The sequence below is a fragment of the Epinephelus moara genome, chromosome 19 (genome assembly GCF_006386435.1).
Source record: "Epinephelus moara isolate mb chromosome 19, YSFRI_EMoa_1.0, whole genome shotgun sequence".
NCBI classification, from domain to species: domain Eukaryota; kingdom Metazoa; phylum Chordata; class Actinopteri; order Perciformes; family Serranidae; genus Epinephelus; species Epinephelus moara.
Window position 1 is genome coordinate 26891841 of NC_065524.1, and position 19658 is coordinate 26911498.

The 19658-nt window shown below is 40.0% G+C and overlaps 2 protein-coding genes across 4 annotated transcripts in view; one reads left to right on the forward strand and one right to left on the reverse strand.

Moving 5' to 3' along the window:
* The window catches only part of LOC126406657 (ubiquitin-conjugating enzyme E2-17 kDa-like), an 8449-nt gene extending 2621 nt beyond the window's left edge, over positions 1–5828 (reverse strand). The window contains exons 1-7 of one of the 2 annotated variants that reach the window (XM_050071088.1): positions 5640–5817; positions 5053–5116; positions 4850–4881; positions 4431–4508; positions 4155–4260; positions 1697–1790; positions 1243–1600 (exon numbers count right to left, since the gene is read on the reverse strand). In XM_050071088.1, coding sequence (XP_049927045.1) covers positions 1555–1600; positions 1697–1790; positions 4155–4260; positions 4431–4508; positions 4850–4881; positions 5053–5116; positions 5640–5663 — 444 coding nt within the window. In that variant the 5' untranslated portion in view covers positions 5664–5817 and the 3' untranslated portion in view covers positions 1243–1554. Of the gene's footprint in view, positions 1–1242; positions 1601–1696; positions 1791–4154; positions 4261–4430; positions 4509–4849; positions 4882–5052; positions 5117–5639 lie in introns of those variants that run through there. The other variant, XM_050071089.1, reaches the window with a different exon arrangement.
* A 7068-nt stretch (positions 5829–12896) lies between these two features.
* Positions 12897–19658, forward strand: part of rgs7a (regulator of G protein signaling 7a) — a 77494-nt gene continuing 70732 nt past the window's right edge. Inside the window, exons 1-2 of one of the 2 annotated variants that reach the window (XM_050071908.1) lie at positions 12897–13118; positions 14099–14217. In XM_050071908.1, coding sequence (XP_049927865.1) covers positions 14140–14217 — 78 coding nt within the window. In that variant the 5' untranslated portion in view covers positions 12897–13118; positions 14099–14139. Of the gene's footprint in view, positions 13119–13213; positions 13286–14098; positions 14218–19658 lie in introns of those variants that run through there. The other variant, XM_050071909.1, reaches the window with a different exon arrangement.

Sequence of the window (19658 nt, forward strand, 5' to 3'; positions counted from 1 at the left end):
CCCCCCCCCCCCCTTTCTGGTTATGTTGTGTCTCTTTGTAGTCATTTTGTGTCTCTTTCTTGCTGTTTTGACACTATTGTAGTTATTTTGTGTCTCTTTGTGTTGTTTTGCCCTTCTGGGGTTATTTTGTGTCTTTGTAGACATTTTGTGTCTCTTTCTTGTTGTTTTGACACTATTGTAGTCATTTTGTGTCTCTTTGTGTTGTTTTGCCCTTTTGGGGTTATGTTGTGTCTTTGTAGTTCTTTTGTGTCTTTTTTGTTGTCCCCTGGTCACAGTCACGCTGGACTTGCGATAACCTCACCTCAATCTCACAGCCGGAGCTTTCTTTACAAAGTAACAACAGTGCTACAGCACACATGCTCTCTCTCAGTTCACGTCTTGCATATTTGGAGTGCAAACTTCAATCATCTGGGATTAAGGGTGAAAATGACCAAGCATTTGATTTTTTATTCTGAGAAAAAACATTGAATGCATAACTAAAACCTGAGTACAGCTTTGACATTTTAGCTCTTCACCTCAACTTTCAAATAAATCTGCCAAGGTTAAGGCATACATGTTATTATTTTAAGTGTTTTATTTCAATTATCAGCAATCTACAACAATGTTTTTCTTCTGGCAGGTAATTAGAGCTGATCTTAATAGAATTGCTGACTGGAAAGATGAGGGACAACATTTTTGTAGGACTAGGACATGTCAAGTCCTCACTCAGCACAGTCGTGATTAAACCACACCCCACAACACTGCAGAATGTATATGCCCATCTTTACATTAACATCAGCATGTTTATAGTGTATTCTGGACACATCAATAGGAGAAAACACTAGCTTCACCAATGCACAACTGAGCTGCACACAGCCGAGATAATGATAATGGGTAGTCTCATTTTAATGAACAAGACATCTCTTCTTATATTTTTATTGCTGAAGTATGACACTATAATATCCACTATCCACACGAATAACCAGTTAGCAAATGGGCCTGAATTACATGTAACACAAACAAGTTTCTCAAACAAGTTTCCCTACTTGACAAACAGGTTGTCAAGGAGCAACAGTTCCTAAGTAGGAGTTTTTGGGTGGTAAAAAGTAAAGGCTACCACCTAGTGGCCATGTGAATAGTAGAAAAAAGGTCAGTCTCAACTTTGAAATATACTGAGAACTGAATTAAACATTTTCATGCCACAAGATGGTTCAGAACTTCAGTTTACTCATGTGTGTTGTCAAGAAACAATTTGCAATCCACTTACTGATTAATGTCTTTAATGCAAAACGATGAAAAATAAATCCAGTATGGTCTTGTACAATATAAATCTCTTAAAAGAAAAGTATCATAAGGCCATCTCACCACAACCAATATTAATAATAATGACGCCAATTTAAAGGGGAAAATAAAATAAACAGTAAAAACAGTGAAGTCAAGTAAAGTCCAAGTAGAGAAAGTGCCTCAAGCGAGTAAAACACCTCAACAAGAACCAGTGTGGATGAGCAGTTGAAACAGTACTGTCATAATTTGAGGTGTTCAGGGATGCGTCATTGTTGCAGAAAGTCCAGCCCCTCACATTGCATACTTCTGAGTCCAGTCTTTGGCTGCTTTGTTGTACCTACAGAAAAATGAAAAAACATAGGATGAGTTTCTAGAGAACAGTTGACAGATTCAAGTATTTCCACATTCCAATTTCTGTAGCTTTCATGCTCACTTTTGTTTGTCTGTTTTGTAGATGTGTGCAATGTCAGGGACTAGTGGATCATCTGGATTTGGGTCACATAGCAAGGAGCAAATGGATAATAAAACTGTAAGAAAAAGACCAAAAATTAGTATGCACGCGTTTCAATGTTTAAAAAAGCCTCAATTTCATGCATCTTTATATCAAAAAATCCTGTTAGTTTTCAAAGTGACTGTTACATGCCAGGCAGGGGCAGAGTGCAGTTGTGTTTGTGGGTGTGTTTCCTCCCCTGGTCTTCTCTCTCTCTCTCTCTCTCTCCCCCCCTCCTCTCTGCTCTCCAGGTGCCATCAACCTGACTGGCCTGCATCTGTGGAGTGTGGGTGCTTCCAGACTGGCCAATCACATCCAGGGATCTCTTATGAAAGGACCATGCCTGCAGTGATCGCTCTCTTCTCCTCTCTGCCTGCTAGAGCTGGTGTTGGGTGCGGCATGCGATTGAGTTAACTTGGTTTCTTAAAACAAGGTTTGTGGAGCGAGGTTGTGGACATAGGTAAGTCGGGGTACCCTATACATTTTTCACTCACGGAGGTCTCCATTGTCCACAAGTTTTTAGGGTTGGTGCCACCCCTGTATCTATTTTTGGTTAAGCTTCTTTTTTTAGATAAGAGAGTCAGTTTTTTGTTTGAGTTTTGTTTTCAAGTTCAGACTCAGATTAGGCCCACTTTTACTGTATTTCTTTCAGTTTATTTGGCACAACCACCTCAACCTACCCTCCTCCGCAATTGTGATCTTTTGTTAGATTTCTGTTGCTCAATAAACCATGGTCACACAATCAAATGTATTCCTGAGAGGAGAGGAACTTGAGTTAGTAAAAGAATTCCAGTACCTTGGTGTTGTTCTTGATCCTACTCTCTTTTAAAAATCATGTTAAAAAGATTTCAAAAACAATCAAATTCAATCTACTTAACTTCAAGCAGATTAGACCATCGCTGACAGTTAACGCGGCCAGAATGTTTATACATGCTATGATTTTTTCCCACATTGAATATTGTTTTACAAACTGGTCTCTCACTGGAACAACTACAATTAAACCAATAGAATCATTATATAAAAGGGCCCTAAAAATCCTTGACAGAAAACCGATCTCTCACCACCACTGCCATATCCTTGAGAAGTACAACCTCTTGAGTTTTGAAAATTTTAAAGTTCTTAAGTACGCCTGTATTATTTACAAAATACTGAATGGACTTGCACCTCCTCCATTAAAAGAATATATAAAACTTAAAGTTAGCAGTGGCAGAACCACCAGAGCCAATTCCAGGGGAGATTGCGAAGTACCTTACAGACACACGACTTTTGGACAATCTGTTATGTCGGTTAAGGGCAGTAACATCTGGAACAACATACCATGTACAATAAGAGAATGCCCTACCTACAGCACCTTTAAGGCCCACCTCAAAAACTGGCTCAAAACAAACCAACACTGTAATCATGGCTAGGCGGACCTCTCGCAGAGCGCGATACATATACGTATGTGCCGTGCTCTGTGACTGTCCGCCATGCTTTGCACTGTCTTTGTTGTTGTTATTGTTGTTGTGCAGTGCATGCCTACATATACGTATGTATGCATGCACTGCACTATACTGCACTGTGATGTATTATCTTTGTGTACCTAAATTGTGAATGGGACTTTTCATCTGCTGCTAAGTATCCGATGTCTTGGTCCACTCTAAGCAGCAGGAGTGGACCACCACATGTGGATCTATTTAACTATCATGCACTTGCACTTTAACAACTGGCACTTTACACCCGGCACTTTATAGAATCCACACTGCACTTTATGTCTATGTATGAATGGGTATTTTAATGTGAACTCCTTGTGTACTGTTATTATTATTATTCCTTCTTTTTTTCTCGCCTACCTCCTGTGTGTCTGTCTGTCTATTACCTGCCAAGGGACTACGGATGTAAATTAGCAGGCTTGCTAACTCCGACACATTTACACATGTACTCACATACTGATGTTCATTAATGTGTACTGTCCCTTTCAAATAAATAGAAGAAAAAAAACATTTTCTTTGTTTATACACATGCTCTGACTCCATCTTATTTTTGACTGTCGTGTTGATGTCTCCTTTCCAACTTGCCATCAAAGGAGTCGTAACAGTCACAAAAACACACAGGGTGCAGAGGTTCATTTTTGGATAATCAGGCTTGAAAATCCTGTTACCTGTGCTCCTAGAGGCTGGAAATCATTCACTTGGAAGAATGCAGATTTGGTGGATTGATTCACCAAAGGGACTTCACTGTCATGCGCATTTTGATAGAATTCAACTCACCTATCTTTGGCATTTCCTCCCCAACATCCTAATTTACCCTTAAACATGTTTCCTCATGACTTCAGTAAATTGTGGATACAAACCAGATCCTACACAGTGCTGTTGTGATATACTACGCTCTATCACACAGGAAAAATGAAGATATGAGTTACCTTTCGATACTGTAAGAGCAGGTGACCACTGTGACCTCAAGATGTCAAGGCAGATACTACCATTGCTGTTGATGTTTGGGTGATAGATTTTCGTTGTAAAGGAAATCTATGAAAACAACAATAAAGCAGTAATAGATAAAATAACCCTCTTGTGACAAGGGCTGCATCCAATGATTCATTATTGATTAATCATTGGTTTTATAATATACTTTAGAAAATAGTGAAAAATACTTGTTTAAGAAAGTGGTGTACATCTCAGCTACTCAGTAAACTTACCTTTGGTGGTTTAAAGGGATAGTCCGTTGGAAAATGGACAGAAAGGAAAAATACTCCTCCGTGATATGGGCTGTCGGGCTGGAATAGAGAGGAAAAGTATTGTTAAATTATGCCTAGTACTGCATGTAATAGAATACTATTTGCATTAGGAGAGCAACCATTCATTTAGATTATAATCTGCCTTTCATTTGTTTAAGATTCACTTTGTTTAAATTATGGTATTGTGGTATTTCCCCTTTTCCTGTTGTCTAAGTAACACCATGGGCTTTAGTGTGTGACACTGGGGTAGAGTGTGCCAGTCTGTGCTTTCCATACAGAATAGAAAGAGCTGTAAAGTCAACATAAAACACTATTGTATGGAGATCCAGAAGAAGCTTGGTTTTAAAAATATCCAGGAAACTAATCCAGAAAAGGCTCACCGGTCCCATGATGGAAGCTTGCCAGTGAAACACTAAAAGAAACAAAGACGAAGACAACATTTGTGAGAACATTATGTGGTATCAAGGCTTCATATCAGCACAGAACAATAGTGATGACAAGAATGAAAGTAGCCATATTACAGGATTAATAATTAAGACAATGATAAGTTTATACACATGGGAGCAGATATTGTGACACTTACAGTCATCCCCTACAGGTCCGGCTGAACACTGAGCTGGAGGGTCCTTCCCTAAGTCTTGTAACTCCTGAGCACACAAACAAGACAAACGACATTTTATGAGTTTGGCAGCTTCCGCCTTACTGTAAAAAAAAATGCTTAAAAAGGAGGAAAACTTGAGTTTACAGTCTGTTAAACTGTACACTAACGTTACTGAACTACCAGCTAGAACTTCGCTAAATTAAATAATATTGAAAAGTAAGTTAGCCAGAGACACCGACGTACAGGGCGTTAACACTGCTAGTATGCTAGGCCAACTTTAGCTGGAAGTTAGCTCAGATAAGTTTATCTGCTTAGCTAACTGGCTTCTGTGTCATCGCCGGTGACATAAATATCGGACTTTCTGGCAGTAAAAGCTGCCTTGCGAATTAACTGACGTTACATAACGTTAAATCAATCACAAACACCGTTGGAACAACAATCAACCACGTTAGGCTAGCAAACAGATGCTATCAAGCTAGATGGTTGGCTGGCTAACGTTAAAACGATGTTTCCGCATCGCCCCAGCCTCTCCTGTAACGTACATTAAATAAAACAAGGCGAATACTTGCCTTCTTTATTCGTTTCAAAGCCATGGCAAATCCTCCAGACGCGTTAAACGAAGCTGCGGTGTGAACTTTGACAGCTGTCAGCGACGACTACGCTCACTTTATGCCGACTCGGTGTTGTTTGTTTTGACAAACTGATTATTTCTTTTGTTTCCGCGTTTTTGTTCGACGAGGAAGAATGCACCGGTGCATTGTGGGAAACTGAGTTTACAGTCAAGCCACTTAAAGGGACCGTACACCGAAATATAAAGACAGTTCATCCAAGCTGGAACTTTGTAGAGTAAATTGAGTAAATACAGTAAAAGTTTAGAATAAAAAAAGTAGAAATAAAAGACTATGATGCCATATTGTAGATGAATTAAAGCAGTTGTGTGTTGTATGTACATATATAAAGTTTTTAATTTTTAAATGATTATTTCAGACAGCAGTGCGTGGTTGCCTTTCATAGAACAGATTTTTTTTCATTCATATTTTAATTCATATCTTTTCATCAATATACAGTAGTGTATTGGAGTACTGTATATTAAAATGACTGCCTTGGGCTATAGACGTGCAGTAAAAGAAATACACACCTCAACACATATCAAGCTGTATTTTGAATGCAACTTTGTTACACATATTTTATATTATATCTTATCTTACTATATAATGACAAAAACTCTGTCTGTGTGTGTGTCTGTTCCACGTTTTTCTCCTCACTGACTTGGTCAATCCATGTGAAATTTGGCACAGTGGTAGAGGGTCATGGGAGGATGTGAATGAAGCAATATTACACCAATTGGCCAAAGGGGGGCGCTATAGCAACCAATTGAAATTGCACACTTTGATTGGGCATATTGCATGCCCCGTGTGTCGTAGAGACATGAAACTTTGCACAGAGATGCCTCTCCTCATGAGGAACAATTTCTAAGAACCCATAACTTCTGGTTATATAGATTTTCTGCCATTTTGAATTTTTTGAAAACACTTAAAAACGATCTCTTCCTAGGAAGTTTGACCGATCTGCATGAAACTGGGTGAACATAATCTAGGGACCAATATCTAAAGTTCCCTCTTGGCAAAAGTTGGAAAACTTACTAAAACTGAGCTTCTATAAGGCAATGAATATTGCGGAGGGCGTGGCTCATCACATAAAGGTATATAACATCTCAAGGGTTTCACCGATCACCCCGCAACTTTGTAGGCATATGACCACACATAATCTGAGGGGACCTCTCCATTATTGACCCAATCAAACAAAAAGGGGACGCTAGAGAGCTAATTTCTTATCTAGGCCTAACCGCCATATCGATTTTTACTAAACGTGGTAGATATGTAGAACAGGACGCCTCAAGGTGACTGGAGAAATTTAACTCTAATTGGCAACTGGGTGGCGCTATAACAACAGAAAAATGCTTTAAAATGGCTCAAATGCGACCGATTGCTGTGGCTCCCCCTGTGGACCAATGTTGTTGTTTTTTTTCTAATTTTTGGTATGACTAAGTCATGGTATGGTATGCTGTACTCAATGGGTATGGACTATATACAGTATATATATATAAACAGGTCATGTAAACTGGTAATGTTTTTAAATATAGGTAAAAAAATAAAAAAATAAATAAAGCTTGAGGTGTGTATATCTTTCACTGCACATCTATAGCCCAAGGCAGTAATTTTAATATACATTAATATATAATATATTTACATTTTAATATACAACTACTGTATATTGATGAAAAACATTAATTCAAAAAATCTATTTTATGAAAGGCAACCACGCACTGCTGTCTGAAATAATCTTTCTTTTTAAAAACACAAACTGCTGTCTGAAATAATCATTTAAAAAAGCAATCATAATCATAAATAAACAAAACAAATTGCCATTATTAATACCCCTGGTTCTAGTATTATGGTGTACTACAGTCTACCTGTGGTTTGTCCAAGTGGGCAGGCACAGTCAATGTCAAACACTGCAGTGTCTCTCTATTTGATTACTTTAAACATATTAAAAAGTGTAAAACTAGAATGTAAAATGAATTTATTGAACATTTGTATAGTATACTGTATAGCTGTACTTGCTTATGAAAAAAATGATGCAGACTCCCCCCTCTATGGCTCCGGCCTTGCCATAGTCTATAACCCTAGCCTGAACTGGCTGAGTATGCACTTGTCTCCTGTATGGCCCTCTATTCATTGCATTCACAGCATTAGAGAAGTGTCACTCTGCTGAATGAGTTACTCGAACGTCACTCTTATGACTGATGTCTGACTTTTAAAGAACATATTTGAATTGGACAGACCCGACTATGCTGTAAGCTTCAGTAATTAGATGTTGATATCTTTGCACTCTAGTGATTAAAGCCATACAGTAAAATATTGAACAACTTGACCTAACATTGCTTTGAGTAAAAGGTTCTTCCTGGTGAATAATGAGCTGTAACTGGGCTGAAACAGCATTTAAAAATATGATGTAGTGGGTGCTAAAATGTGTTGAAACTGAATGTAATTAACAAAAATACACAAAATATTGATTTAAAAGAGAAATTTTCAGATAAAATACAGAGCAGTAATAAATGTCCCCAAATTTAATAAGGGAAATAAAAGTGCAGCCGAGAATATAATCAATCAAAGGTGCAGGAGAATAAGAAAGTCTTTAATTTAGATTTTAATGTGACTACAGTTGTATTTAGGATCATCAGGATGCTGGTTCATTCTGTCTGCAGCATAGTTAATCCAACACGGTGTTTGGTTTTCACTTTAGGCACTTGTCGCTGACTGATTCCTAAAGATCTAAGGAACCTGCTCGGTTTATATTCTTCAAGCATATCAGAGATGTATTTTGGCCCTGAGCCATTAAGTGATTCATAAACTAACGCCAGCACTTTAAAAGTTGTTCCATATCTTACAGGACGGTAGTGTAAAGATGTAAGAATGGTTCCTCTGGCCGCATCCTGAAAGGGTGTGCAGGGATCTGCTGGGTAAACCAAACAAGGGGCCGTTGCTAACGTCCACCCCGCTGAGATGAAGGCGTGAACGAGTTTCTCTAAATCTTTTATCAACATTGAACTTCTAATATTTTCTATTTGTAGGAGGATAAAAGAATGCAGTTGCTGCCTTGATGTGACCGCTGAAGCCCAAACATGATTTGATCATAACACCTACATTTCCTGCAGTTGTTTTTTTTCCAGCATTAGTCTGTCAGTCCATTTGTATGCATGAAGTGAGTTTCTAGTTTGCAGGATAATGGGATTTCACCTACAGGGGGCCTAAAAAAAGAGTTACATAAAGAACTGATGTCATAGTGATGGGCTCTGAACCACGATTGCATATGCCAACAACATAGCCTCTGCCTTATATACAACCTAAACCAACTGAAGACTAAAGCAGACAGCCATACCTCGTTTTCGTCTATCAAAGGCTGCACTAGTCTCCTTAAGCACAGCCTGACACTCCTCCTGACTCAGATGAAAGATCAGAGCAGTCTTAAGCAAGTCGAGCCAGAATGAAAGTCAAAAACTAAACTGACATGTATGACGTTGTTAAACTGAGCTGAAGGAACTTTCTCAATCCTCTCCCAATAAAATTAAAATCTGAGATGGCTGTTTTTAGTATGGAAGCAGTATCTAGGTTGCACGTTTTTAAGGATGAATCAAATGACTTTGGAAAACTGCCTGATAGGAGTGACCCATTTGCAGCACATCCAGTTCTTTTAAAAAAAGCCACAGCACACAGACAGATGATTATCATAACAGATGATAAGAAAACAAGGAAAATAATGCAAAGATAAGATGAAATATGGACGTCAGTTGACACAGCGTCCCCCGAGGCTGTAACATCTAATGCTGTTTGGCTTGATAACTGTTTATCTTCACAAAGAACATCCATGATGGTTATACATTATTGTCATTCTGACATTGCAGCTTGCAGGGAAACTGAGTGGACTGGATGTTTTTGTCCATCTTGCAGAGAGCTTCGGTCCCAAGAGAGCAAAGGGGAAGACAGAAGACACGTAAATATACAGGCAGATACAGTACATAGGGAGGAGGGTCACATCTGTCATCTTTCACGCCTGGACTGCTGCATACCTCAAAGCCACAGACTGCAACAAATTAAGATAGTTTCCTTTTTTTTTTAAAAATCTATTTATATCTGCATCATTGGGTGCATTAAATCCCAGAAACTCATATCTTCTAACATTTTCTTTCATCTGCAGTCAGTTTGGTGGTAAAGCGTGGTAAAGCTGTAAAATACAAGTGATGAATTTGAGTGAAATAAACAATTTCATGCAGGTGAAACATTAATTTTCAGCTCCTTTGCATGCCCGCAACTGCTCCTCTTCATGAAATAAATGCTAATCTGGTTTCTTTGGGTATTGTAGCTCTCTGGCCTTGATGTTTGTTTGCTGCTGTTTCATATTTAAAGCCAAAAACAAGCAAAACTTTCAACCTGATCTCTTAATTTTGCAAATAATTTCCCTTTTTGCTCTTCACCTCCGCACATTTCATCCGCGGGACTTTTAATGAAAACAGTTGATCATTTTAAGTAATTGATTAAGCACAACAACTGTGGCTCAGTATTTATGCTAATCATCGGTAGCTGATTATTTTTGTTTGTTAAAACTGCAACCTTGTTAAGTATTTAAAAAAAGTGATGTCACAACACAAAGTGTCAATAAGCCTTATCATGCCTCATCAATAAGGCACATGTGAACTACAAAGTCATGCAGAGAACATGTCAGGTATATAAGGTGTTACTACTCTGTCTATGACGGTTGGCACATTATTGACTGTCATGACGCACCCGGACTGTGTGCATTGATACACCATTAGAGCAGTCTGACAGGGAGAAAGTGACATTACATTACATGTCATGTGGATTCCACACCCGTTCACGTATAGTGGTCACTACAGTGGACAGCTATTTAAAAGGCATTCTCTTGTATATACATGAGATTTGATGCTGTAGTTGCATTTAAGGCCCAATCCCAATAACCCCCCTTGTCCACCACCCCTTAGCCCTTGGCCCTACCCCTTGGCCCTTGGCCCTACCCCTTGGCCCTCGAAATGAAGCAATGAGGGGTAGGGGTTGAAATCTTTCCCTAGGAATTGGGACACCACTCACTATGTCACCGCGTCGGTTATGTTCACGCATACGTAACTTTTTTAAACAGGAATCTACATTTCCTACCGGCATCTACAATGGAGTCTCCAGTTGAGTTCATCCTACCGATCGCGTTTGCTGTATTCATCGTGCTTCGTTTGATGAACGAAAGACGACGAAATGATATGAACGACAAGGGACTTCTGCTAGCTAGCTAACCAGCTAACATTACGAGGCAGCATAGTTATACTAGCTGGCGTGGTATTGTATTGTGAGAAATCCGACAAATTTGCAGAACAGGACAGATGACAGAGGCCAGTTGTCAGGTTGCTTGTTAGCTAGCTAGCTAACAAGCAACCTGACGACAGTAACGTTAGCTAGCTGACTAGCTTTCTGTCAACTCCAATCTGAATAGCAATAAAAAATTGTTATACCGTTCTCTAAACAAATACACAGTTATTCAAAAACATTTTTACAAAAGTTCCATGTTTATTTGTGAAATTATACGTACATGTATGAACTCTTTTCCCCATCTCTTGCTCGGTGGTAGCCATGGCGACGTCTACCCCTCGCTGGCAAGTCAGCATCTGAAATCCCTTACTCCGAAGGGCTAGTTTCATACCCACTACCCCTCGTTATGCCCCCTACTAATTAGGACACCCCTACCCCTCGCGGGAACGCACAAATCTAGGGGTAGGGCCAAGGGGTAGGGCTAAGGGGGGGCATTGGGGCGGGCCCTAAGTCACTACAGTATAGAGTGTCATGCCATACACCGCCCCCTACTGCCCAGGTGTGGTCAGTGCAACACAACTCTCTCAAAACCAAGATGGCCGACGGAATGCAAGAAATGTTGTGCAGCTCAAGAAAATCTTGCCAATCCTTCTATAATAGGAGACCCTGGTGGGTACATAAAATCTGATAACATCAAGTAACATCAAAGTAGTGATAGAGTTGTTTAATTTTCCAAATATTGATTATATGTTGTGAGGAAATTTCAATTAATCATCGTAATCATTTCAACTACAATTGTTACTGCAACTATGTTGTTCTTGAAAATACTTCATCTGCAGTGACTTTTTTGGGGGCTGTAAATCAATTGATTTAAGGTAATGTACAGTTTTTGTAACAGAAACAATATTTTGACAATATTTTTGCAGAAAATGTGCATTGGACAAATGACATAGTTCAACAGGAAGAAGTGGGTGGGGGGCTGAGAAGGGTAGAGCAAGGTTCAACGCTTCTGCATGGCATTTAACAGTATTAGAATTTTTTTTTAAAATTAACACACAAGTTTGACATCATTAAAATATATTTTATAGTTTTACATGATATATATTTTTTGATTGGTTTATATACTTTTTAGTTTAAAACTTAAATGTGAAAATTCAATAAAGACATAATAAAAAATTAAACGCGTGCTGTCCACCTGAGTGGACATGTGATCAACTCCTTGAAAAATGCATGTTTAAAAAATTAACTTCATAATTTGTTTTCATGCCTTATGAGGAATACATACACTTAAGACAAAAAAATCTTGACTGAGGTCGTAATAATTCATGCATGAAAGGGTTAAGGACAGCAGTATAGGATCTTGCTCATATCAGTTTTTGTATCCCTTTACAAAAATAGCAATATGTAAATATAAAAGTCCTGCATTACAAATTCCCCTTAAAAGTTTGCAGCAAAATGTACTTAAAGTACAAAAGTATCACTGTGCAGGCAAGATGACCTCTGTCAGTGTTAGTTATATAATTGGATAAGAGCCTACTGATGCATTATCATGTCAGCAGCACTTTAATGTTGGAACAGGCTGCGATGGAGCTAATTTTATATGCTGCTGGGTGGTTTCATTTACTGCATAACTGCCTTGAATCATATGCTCTTTGTAGGTTAGAAGTTGCATTACATCCAAGACAGTTTCTTCCCCTCGTTCAGAAGAAACCTGAAAATAAAGCCAGTGCTATATCCTGTCCCTTCTTGACCTTTGAAGAAGATTGCAGTTGCTTAAATATTGATATACTGCAAGTCTATTCTATCTTGACTTTCTTGTGCACACCACTGCGGTGCATAGCGGCACAATTTGAGCTGGTAAAATATCTGTATGTCTCCAAAACGGGTTGTAATTTATTCCTCACACGCGATTGGCCACGGATCGATGCGCGTTCCCGGCGCTCCGAGGAGGCGCGCCCGTGCTTCTGAGCATCGTTTGGAGAAGAGGAGAGGAGAGATAGAGACAGAGAGCTGTACCACACCAAGTGTCCGCCGAATGTTTGCCTCTTCCCGCTGCCAATGAACAATCCTCGCATTCCTATGTGTGCCAGTTGACATCCTGAACGCGAAGGACCAGGCTTCCACCTCTGCAAGGATTCAGGACTCCTATAAGCGGGTTGCGCGTTTTTTCAGGTAAGCCCCCCCCTCATCCTCATCCTCCTCCTCCTCCTCCTCCTCCTTCTCCTCCGGTGACCGATGTCGCTGTGTTGTCTGTGTATTTACGCGCTATTCGTGGACGACAACGGGCGCGGGCGTTTTGCGGTAGCTGTCCAAGGTGCTGAAACGGGCAGTGGCTTGTGGTAAGAAAAACACAGTGTAGTAGAGATGACGGCCTCATCTTAGGAGCAGGTTTCATGACTTCGCTGTTTGCATGCTATAGGCTATTTAGTGTGCAGACTAAACCTCCCAAGGATGTCGTGTGGGTGTCGTATGGGGAGCACAGGATGATGGAGCTGTAACGTGCACACGGTATCCGTTACATTTGCACAGTCTTGCACGTTTTGACTATGGCTGCTCTATCCGAATGGATGTAGTATCTAAGCTGCATTGTACCTCCTCCAGGGACGGTGTGTGCGTGTGTCTCTACCTCTCGCTCTCTCTCTCTGTTTTTTATACTGCATTTACTGTTGTCAGGGTCCGGGTCTTCACCTCACAGTATCTTGCTATTGCAATCTTAGGATGCAAAGTAGGTGCCATGTAAGACTCCAGGATTGCAACTGAGTCCTCTGATGTCAACAAACAGTAGAAAAAATATTTATCACAGGTTTCTGTGCACAAAGAATCAATGTGAGAAATGGTACCAATCTCTGCTTTTCAAGTTGAACTTGTGCCTCATTCACTGGGAATCCACATTGTACCAGTAACCATAGCTTGTGCAAATTCTACCCCCTTTCTTTAAAAAATGTCCTTGTCAAGACCTTGTGAAATGTGAACACGTGTAGCCAAATTGGAGCTCTGAAGATGTGTTTCATGAGGGAAATGTCAAATATGTTGAGAGGTGATCCAGGCCAAAAGTTATGTAAATTGTTCTCTTCTTGGCAAGGTGAGGGCAAGTCATGTTCAGGCTCTATTGTTCTTCTGATGGACCAAAATATCCATTCTGTCCGCAACAGGAGCACCTGACATTTCCTGTGGCAGATTTACTTACTGGATCATGGCACAGACCAACAGCGGTGGGCAGGGGACCAACGGGGTAGCGGATGAGTCCCCCAACATGATAGTGTACAGAAAGGTAAGGCAGCTGCTATTTTTAGTCTGCACGTGTGTGTGAGTGTGTGTGTTTGCGAGTGTGTGAGCGCGTCTCTCTTGCATTAATTTGCTTGACGATGAGCTGTGCGATGGAAATTGGTAATACTAATGGCAAGACAGTCGTTCTTGTGCCATGGTTGATTTAGGATCGTGATGCTACATCGACTTGATGAGAGCACGGAGAGAACATGCAATTTTTTTCTCTCACAACATGCATGACATGCAAGTAGATTCAGAGGATGCACACACAAACACACACATACACACACACACACACACACACACACAGAGGGTGAGACACCCTGGTATGCACACATTTTCCAGTTAAGTTAAACCATCAGCTTTTATTGCTAACATGTCGGAGGATGGATTTTTAACTGACTGACATTAATGGAACCAAAAGGAAGCCACAGGCTTTTTCACCATTGTTCATTACACTGCTAGTGGTGTATGTCTTCACTGTTAAATCTGCTCCTACATTAGAGAATTAGAGAAAGGGAGGGGAGTGAACTGGCCCACTGCTGAGACACCTTAATCCAGCACTGCTCCCAACATCAAACAGATTAATACAATAATAATCTGCGGGGAAGACAACATTTGTTTACTTCGAGGCTTGGGGTCTAATTATAGTTTCTTTTAGAGACTTGAGAGATATATATACAGTGTATACAAGGCTGTGTGCACTGCTCCACATGTGCACTTCTTTAAAGGTCCGGTGTTGAGAATTTAGGGGGATGTATTGGCAGACATGGAATATGATATAATAAGTAGGTTGTCTTTAGTGTATAATCACCTGAAAATAAGTATCATTGTGTCACAGTTACCTTAGAATGAGCCATTCAAATCTACATAGGGAGTGGGTCCTCATTCATAGGCTGTGTCCGATATCACTACTCACTTTATAGTCCACTATATAGTAAGTTTGCCATTTTGTAGTACTGTCCAAATGTGTAGTGGGAAATATTATACCCTATATAGTGTAATAAACTGTGTATTTAATGTGTAGTTGTTGGTCCCTGACGAGATAAAAATAAATTAGCAACTGTTTATCTTCAGTGCTTAACAGTTACTGTACAGAGTAGGGCTAATAACGCTAGCTAATGTTAGCGAGCTGGTTTGCTGCTAGTTCTATTTTGTGCAGTAATGTCATAATGCATAACGTTATACATTAAATTCACAAGTTATTATGTGACTGGCTGGCAAAACAAACTTCAACACAGCAAAAGTTAACCAGAACAGGTTGCAATCACACTTAATGTGAGCAGAGCGGAGCATCTTAACACAACGCAAACTGCCACAAAGTACTTTGTAATGTAATTAATCAATTTGGGGAAAATACGCTAAGTGTAATTTCATGTTTACATCACACATATGCATGTTGGTATTTGTTACGGATGGTTCACCAGCCGAGGTTGATATAACATTTTAATTTTGCGTCAGCAATGAGATAATTATCGGTGCCGAGAAAATAACCTGAGTAGTGTCCAGAAGTGTTCTTTCATGCTGCAGGTGAGCTCACTATATAGGGCTATAGAGTATAGAGTGGGTAGTAGTGAATGATTTCGGACACAGCCATAGAGTCTGCCATGATGCACTGCCTCTACAGTATCCCAGAATGGCCAAACACTGGCTCTGGATAGGGCCATTTGCGTTTGTGCGTCGGCCAACATAGTTAGCTGCCACTCAGTGACAAGCAGCATCGGAAAAATACTTCTTTTTTTTAAATGTGAAATTATTCAGTGTTTTTACCGGTTTAAATCACGGGCTCCATTTGTTTTGGAGAGGAAAATAGTTCTACGGATAATTCAACTTCTGGTAAGAACCTCCTAAAATGCCAGGATCTTTAGCAGATGCTGGGCTAACAGTCTGTCTGTGATGTGCCGATCAGCGTTGGAAAAACACTGATATGTAACTTAAAACTTCTTTACTAAGTGCTTTTACTGGTTTTAACCACCAGGGGTCTCATTTATAGACATTGCATATGCACAACACGAGGCCTGAAAGAAGCGTACACCACTTCCCCCGCAAAAGTTGTAATGTATAAAAAGAGACTTGACGGGAGAAACTTTGACCCACGCTTATAACCATTTTGGAGGCAGGAAACTGGCCTGTAGATATTATTGAATATTTTTTAGGCACATTTTTGGCTTTTGTCCGTACATACATTTTTAGTATGGATCCTAAGCATTGTTTTAAAAATGAGACCCCTGGTCTGTTTGTTTTGGAGAGGAACAGACCTCTGCAAATAATTTCTCTCCTGGTAATATCCTCCTGAACAGTAAACACTTGAAGGAATTCTAACCAGCTGGTTACAATCCTCACTGCTAGATGCCGCTAAATCTTACACACTGGACCTTTAATATTAACCTATAAATAAACCGTTCTGAAAATTGCTTTTGCTACATCAGGGGAGGCTTCTGCTCCCTGGTGGTGCTGTTACTGTCTTATAGTGAGGGTATTTTCGTGATGCCGTGCCTGTTACATTTCTTCCAATGCCTAATTCACTTTCCCAGGTATGATAATTCCATAATCAAGTGTGGCTGGATTCTAGCTTATGGTGTCCTGCAAATACATGAAACACCTACAGTATCACACCCCAGCCAACAACAGCTGTATGTGCGTGAACGTTGCCTGACGGACAGTGTAATGTTTTACTTTGCTCTCAGATGCACCAATGAAGTGATCATTTTCTCATCTTACTTGTGGATGACTCAAGCGTTGAGTGAATTTCTTCATTTCATTCTCTTCACCCTTCAGCGAATGCTCCCATTCCATCTGCGACAGCATCTGCACACCAGGAAGAGGATACGCTTAGCATGATATCATAGATTGACGGTCTTTTATAGCACTCACAGCGTGTTAGGCAATATTACTGCCAGTGTGGGACAAGATTTGCTGGAAGTGGCGCTATGCTCATCGCAGGAAGGTTTCAGAAAGGTTGCCTTTTATTTTTCAAGTCGCAATTTTCAGGATCTTCCTGATGCAGGATGACTGGCTCAGATTGTTCATAAAGTAGGCCAAATATCAAGGATAATGAAGATAGATGAACGTGACTGGCTTTGTCATTCTTTGTAATTTTAATTTGTGGAGACAGAGGAGGAAATTATACCTCTTATTAAATTTCATTTTAATATGAAACAGTATCAGAACATGCTAAGGCAGGAAAACTAGTTGCATCCTGTATATTAAATATTGATTAGAGGTCTTCCTACAGATTCAATTACATGTGATTCCTCTTCCTTTTTCCTGTTATTGATCTGAAAGTCCTGCTTTTTCCATCAAGCCATGAAGGATCTGTACAACCAAGTATGCTAATAAGAAAAACATCCATACCCCGTGTGTTTACTTTGCAGCTCTCACTTAAAGCAACCAGCCTTAAATGTTCGTTTTTCATTTCTTCCAAATAAGTAGCCAAAAAAAGGATCTTAGACTTAAGGAGCTGTTTGTTCTCAGATGTTTGGTCAGATTAATAAGTTAGTGATGAAGCTTTCCTGCATCATCCAATTCCTCACTTCTCAACACTTGACCACACATGGCCGCAGCTTGGCTGCGTACACTGACTGACCTAGATACACTGCAGAATGAAAGAACATGGTGAAGGCAGCGAGGATGAAATTGTGTTTCTGGAGTGGGTTTTAATTCAGAACTGCCATTGGGAGAGCGCTGTCTGTTAGACGTGTGGTTACCGCCAGGATGAACAGGTGCCCCAAATGCTTTTAAGATGGAGATGACTTGGCAGAGGTGTTGCAACTCCACATTGACTGGGCAGTGCTAAGATGAGTTCTCAAGTGGAAAAACATGCTTTTATATTCTGTTTTGCTGCTCAGACATCTTGTGCAGGAATAGCATGAGTACACAGTGGAAACTCTGTGCGAAATGTTGATGTGAAGCAACTGGCCGCATCTATTTGATAGTTGCTAGTGGTGTATCGTAGTGGAGGGATTATGTAATGTGAGCAGAGGGAGCTTTATGGTTGAGGACAACAGATAGTGGTTTGATAGTCTTTCCACAGGGAGCATAACTACATCCGTTCACTCTCTCAATCTTTCCTTCTCTCCACCACCCCTCCACTCCTGTCATTAACATCTTAATGAAAATGGATGGGTGAGCTGAGGTGTTGACCTGCTTGCTGCGGAGATGTGCGCACAGATGTCTGTTTCCCTCAAGGACGCATGCACCACAGCACGTTTTGCGAATGCCCATATAGATATATCGGAAATGTAAATGCATGAGTACACACACAGCATTTAAACTGTGGCATTCGCAGAAACAGATGCACACAGACACACACAGCTGGCTTCCTGACGAACTAATTCATCAACTACAGTCGTCGCTGACCCTGCTAACGAGTTATACGTCAGAGCTCCTTGTGTTTATCAAGAAAAGCCAATAAAATGTTCAGTGGAAAGAGTCAGTGGATATGCACAGCATGTCTGAGGGTCCAGATCATTACTTACCATATAAAAGCTTTTGTGATGTCTTGCTGCTCTCACATTAAACATGTCATGACCTACTGTATGTCATCAAGTGTACAGTATGTGTGAGTGTTTTTTTTTTTCACGCCTGCTCACATGTGTGCACCATGAATAATGCTGTGATGCATGTGCAAGCATGTGTGTATGCTGTATGTAGGGCGAATGTTGCTAAGAGAGAGTCGTGAATTTTTTATGCGAGCCTAAAACAGCTCTGGCGAAGTTCATAGCCACTCAGCACGAGGAGGGAACATCTTCTCTCACCAGCCAGTGCTTTGTGTAAGTTTATGTCTCTATGTGTGTGTGTGTGTGTGTGTGTGTGCTGATTGTAATTGAGTGGTGAAATGATTCGATTTAACAATATCAATAGATATATAAAATATTGATGCTTTTTTACACATTCAGTTCATCCCCAGACAGTAAAAATCTATAGTACACACCAGCCTCGTACAACTTTATTTATTCTGTGAAAAAATCTCAAGATCAGCACAAAGGCTAAAGAAACAGTTAACACCTACCTTTACAACCTCACCTATTCTCACATCTTTGACACATTTTCACTTAGAAACAGCGCTGCATTTTGGCTTTTCTCCATCACAAGATCCCTGTTGCACAGGAGAAAATGCGAGATATTTCCTGATTGAAACTATGCAGACAAGGCCTTTCAAACAGTGCAACAAAAATGTTTAGTTATTTGGTTTTAAATGTATTAATTTAACTATCCACAGGCTGCAAAATTTCTCTATTTGAGCACTTTACGAAAAGCATGATTTTTAAGACTTTGTACAAAATAAACTGAATTAAAAATACATTTTTTGCAGTATATCATAACTGTTGGAGTCTGATCTTCCTCTGTGGTGTTGTATCTGACAGCTGAGGCACCAGCCCACTCTTATTTACATCTGAGCTGCCGACGGGCATCCAGTAATTGTTCTTCCAGCAGCCAGTTTGG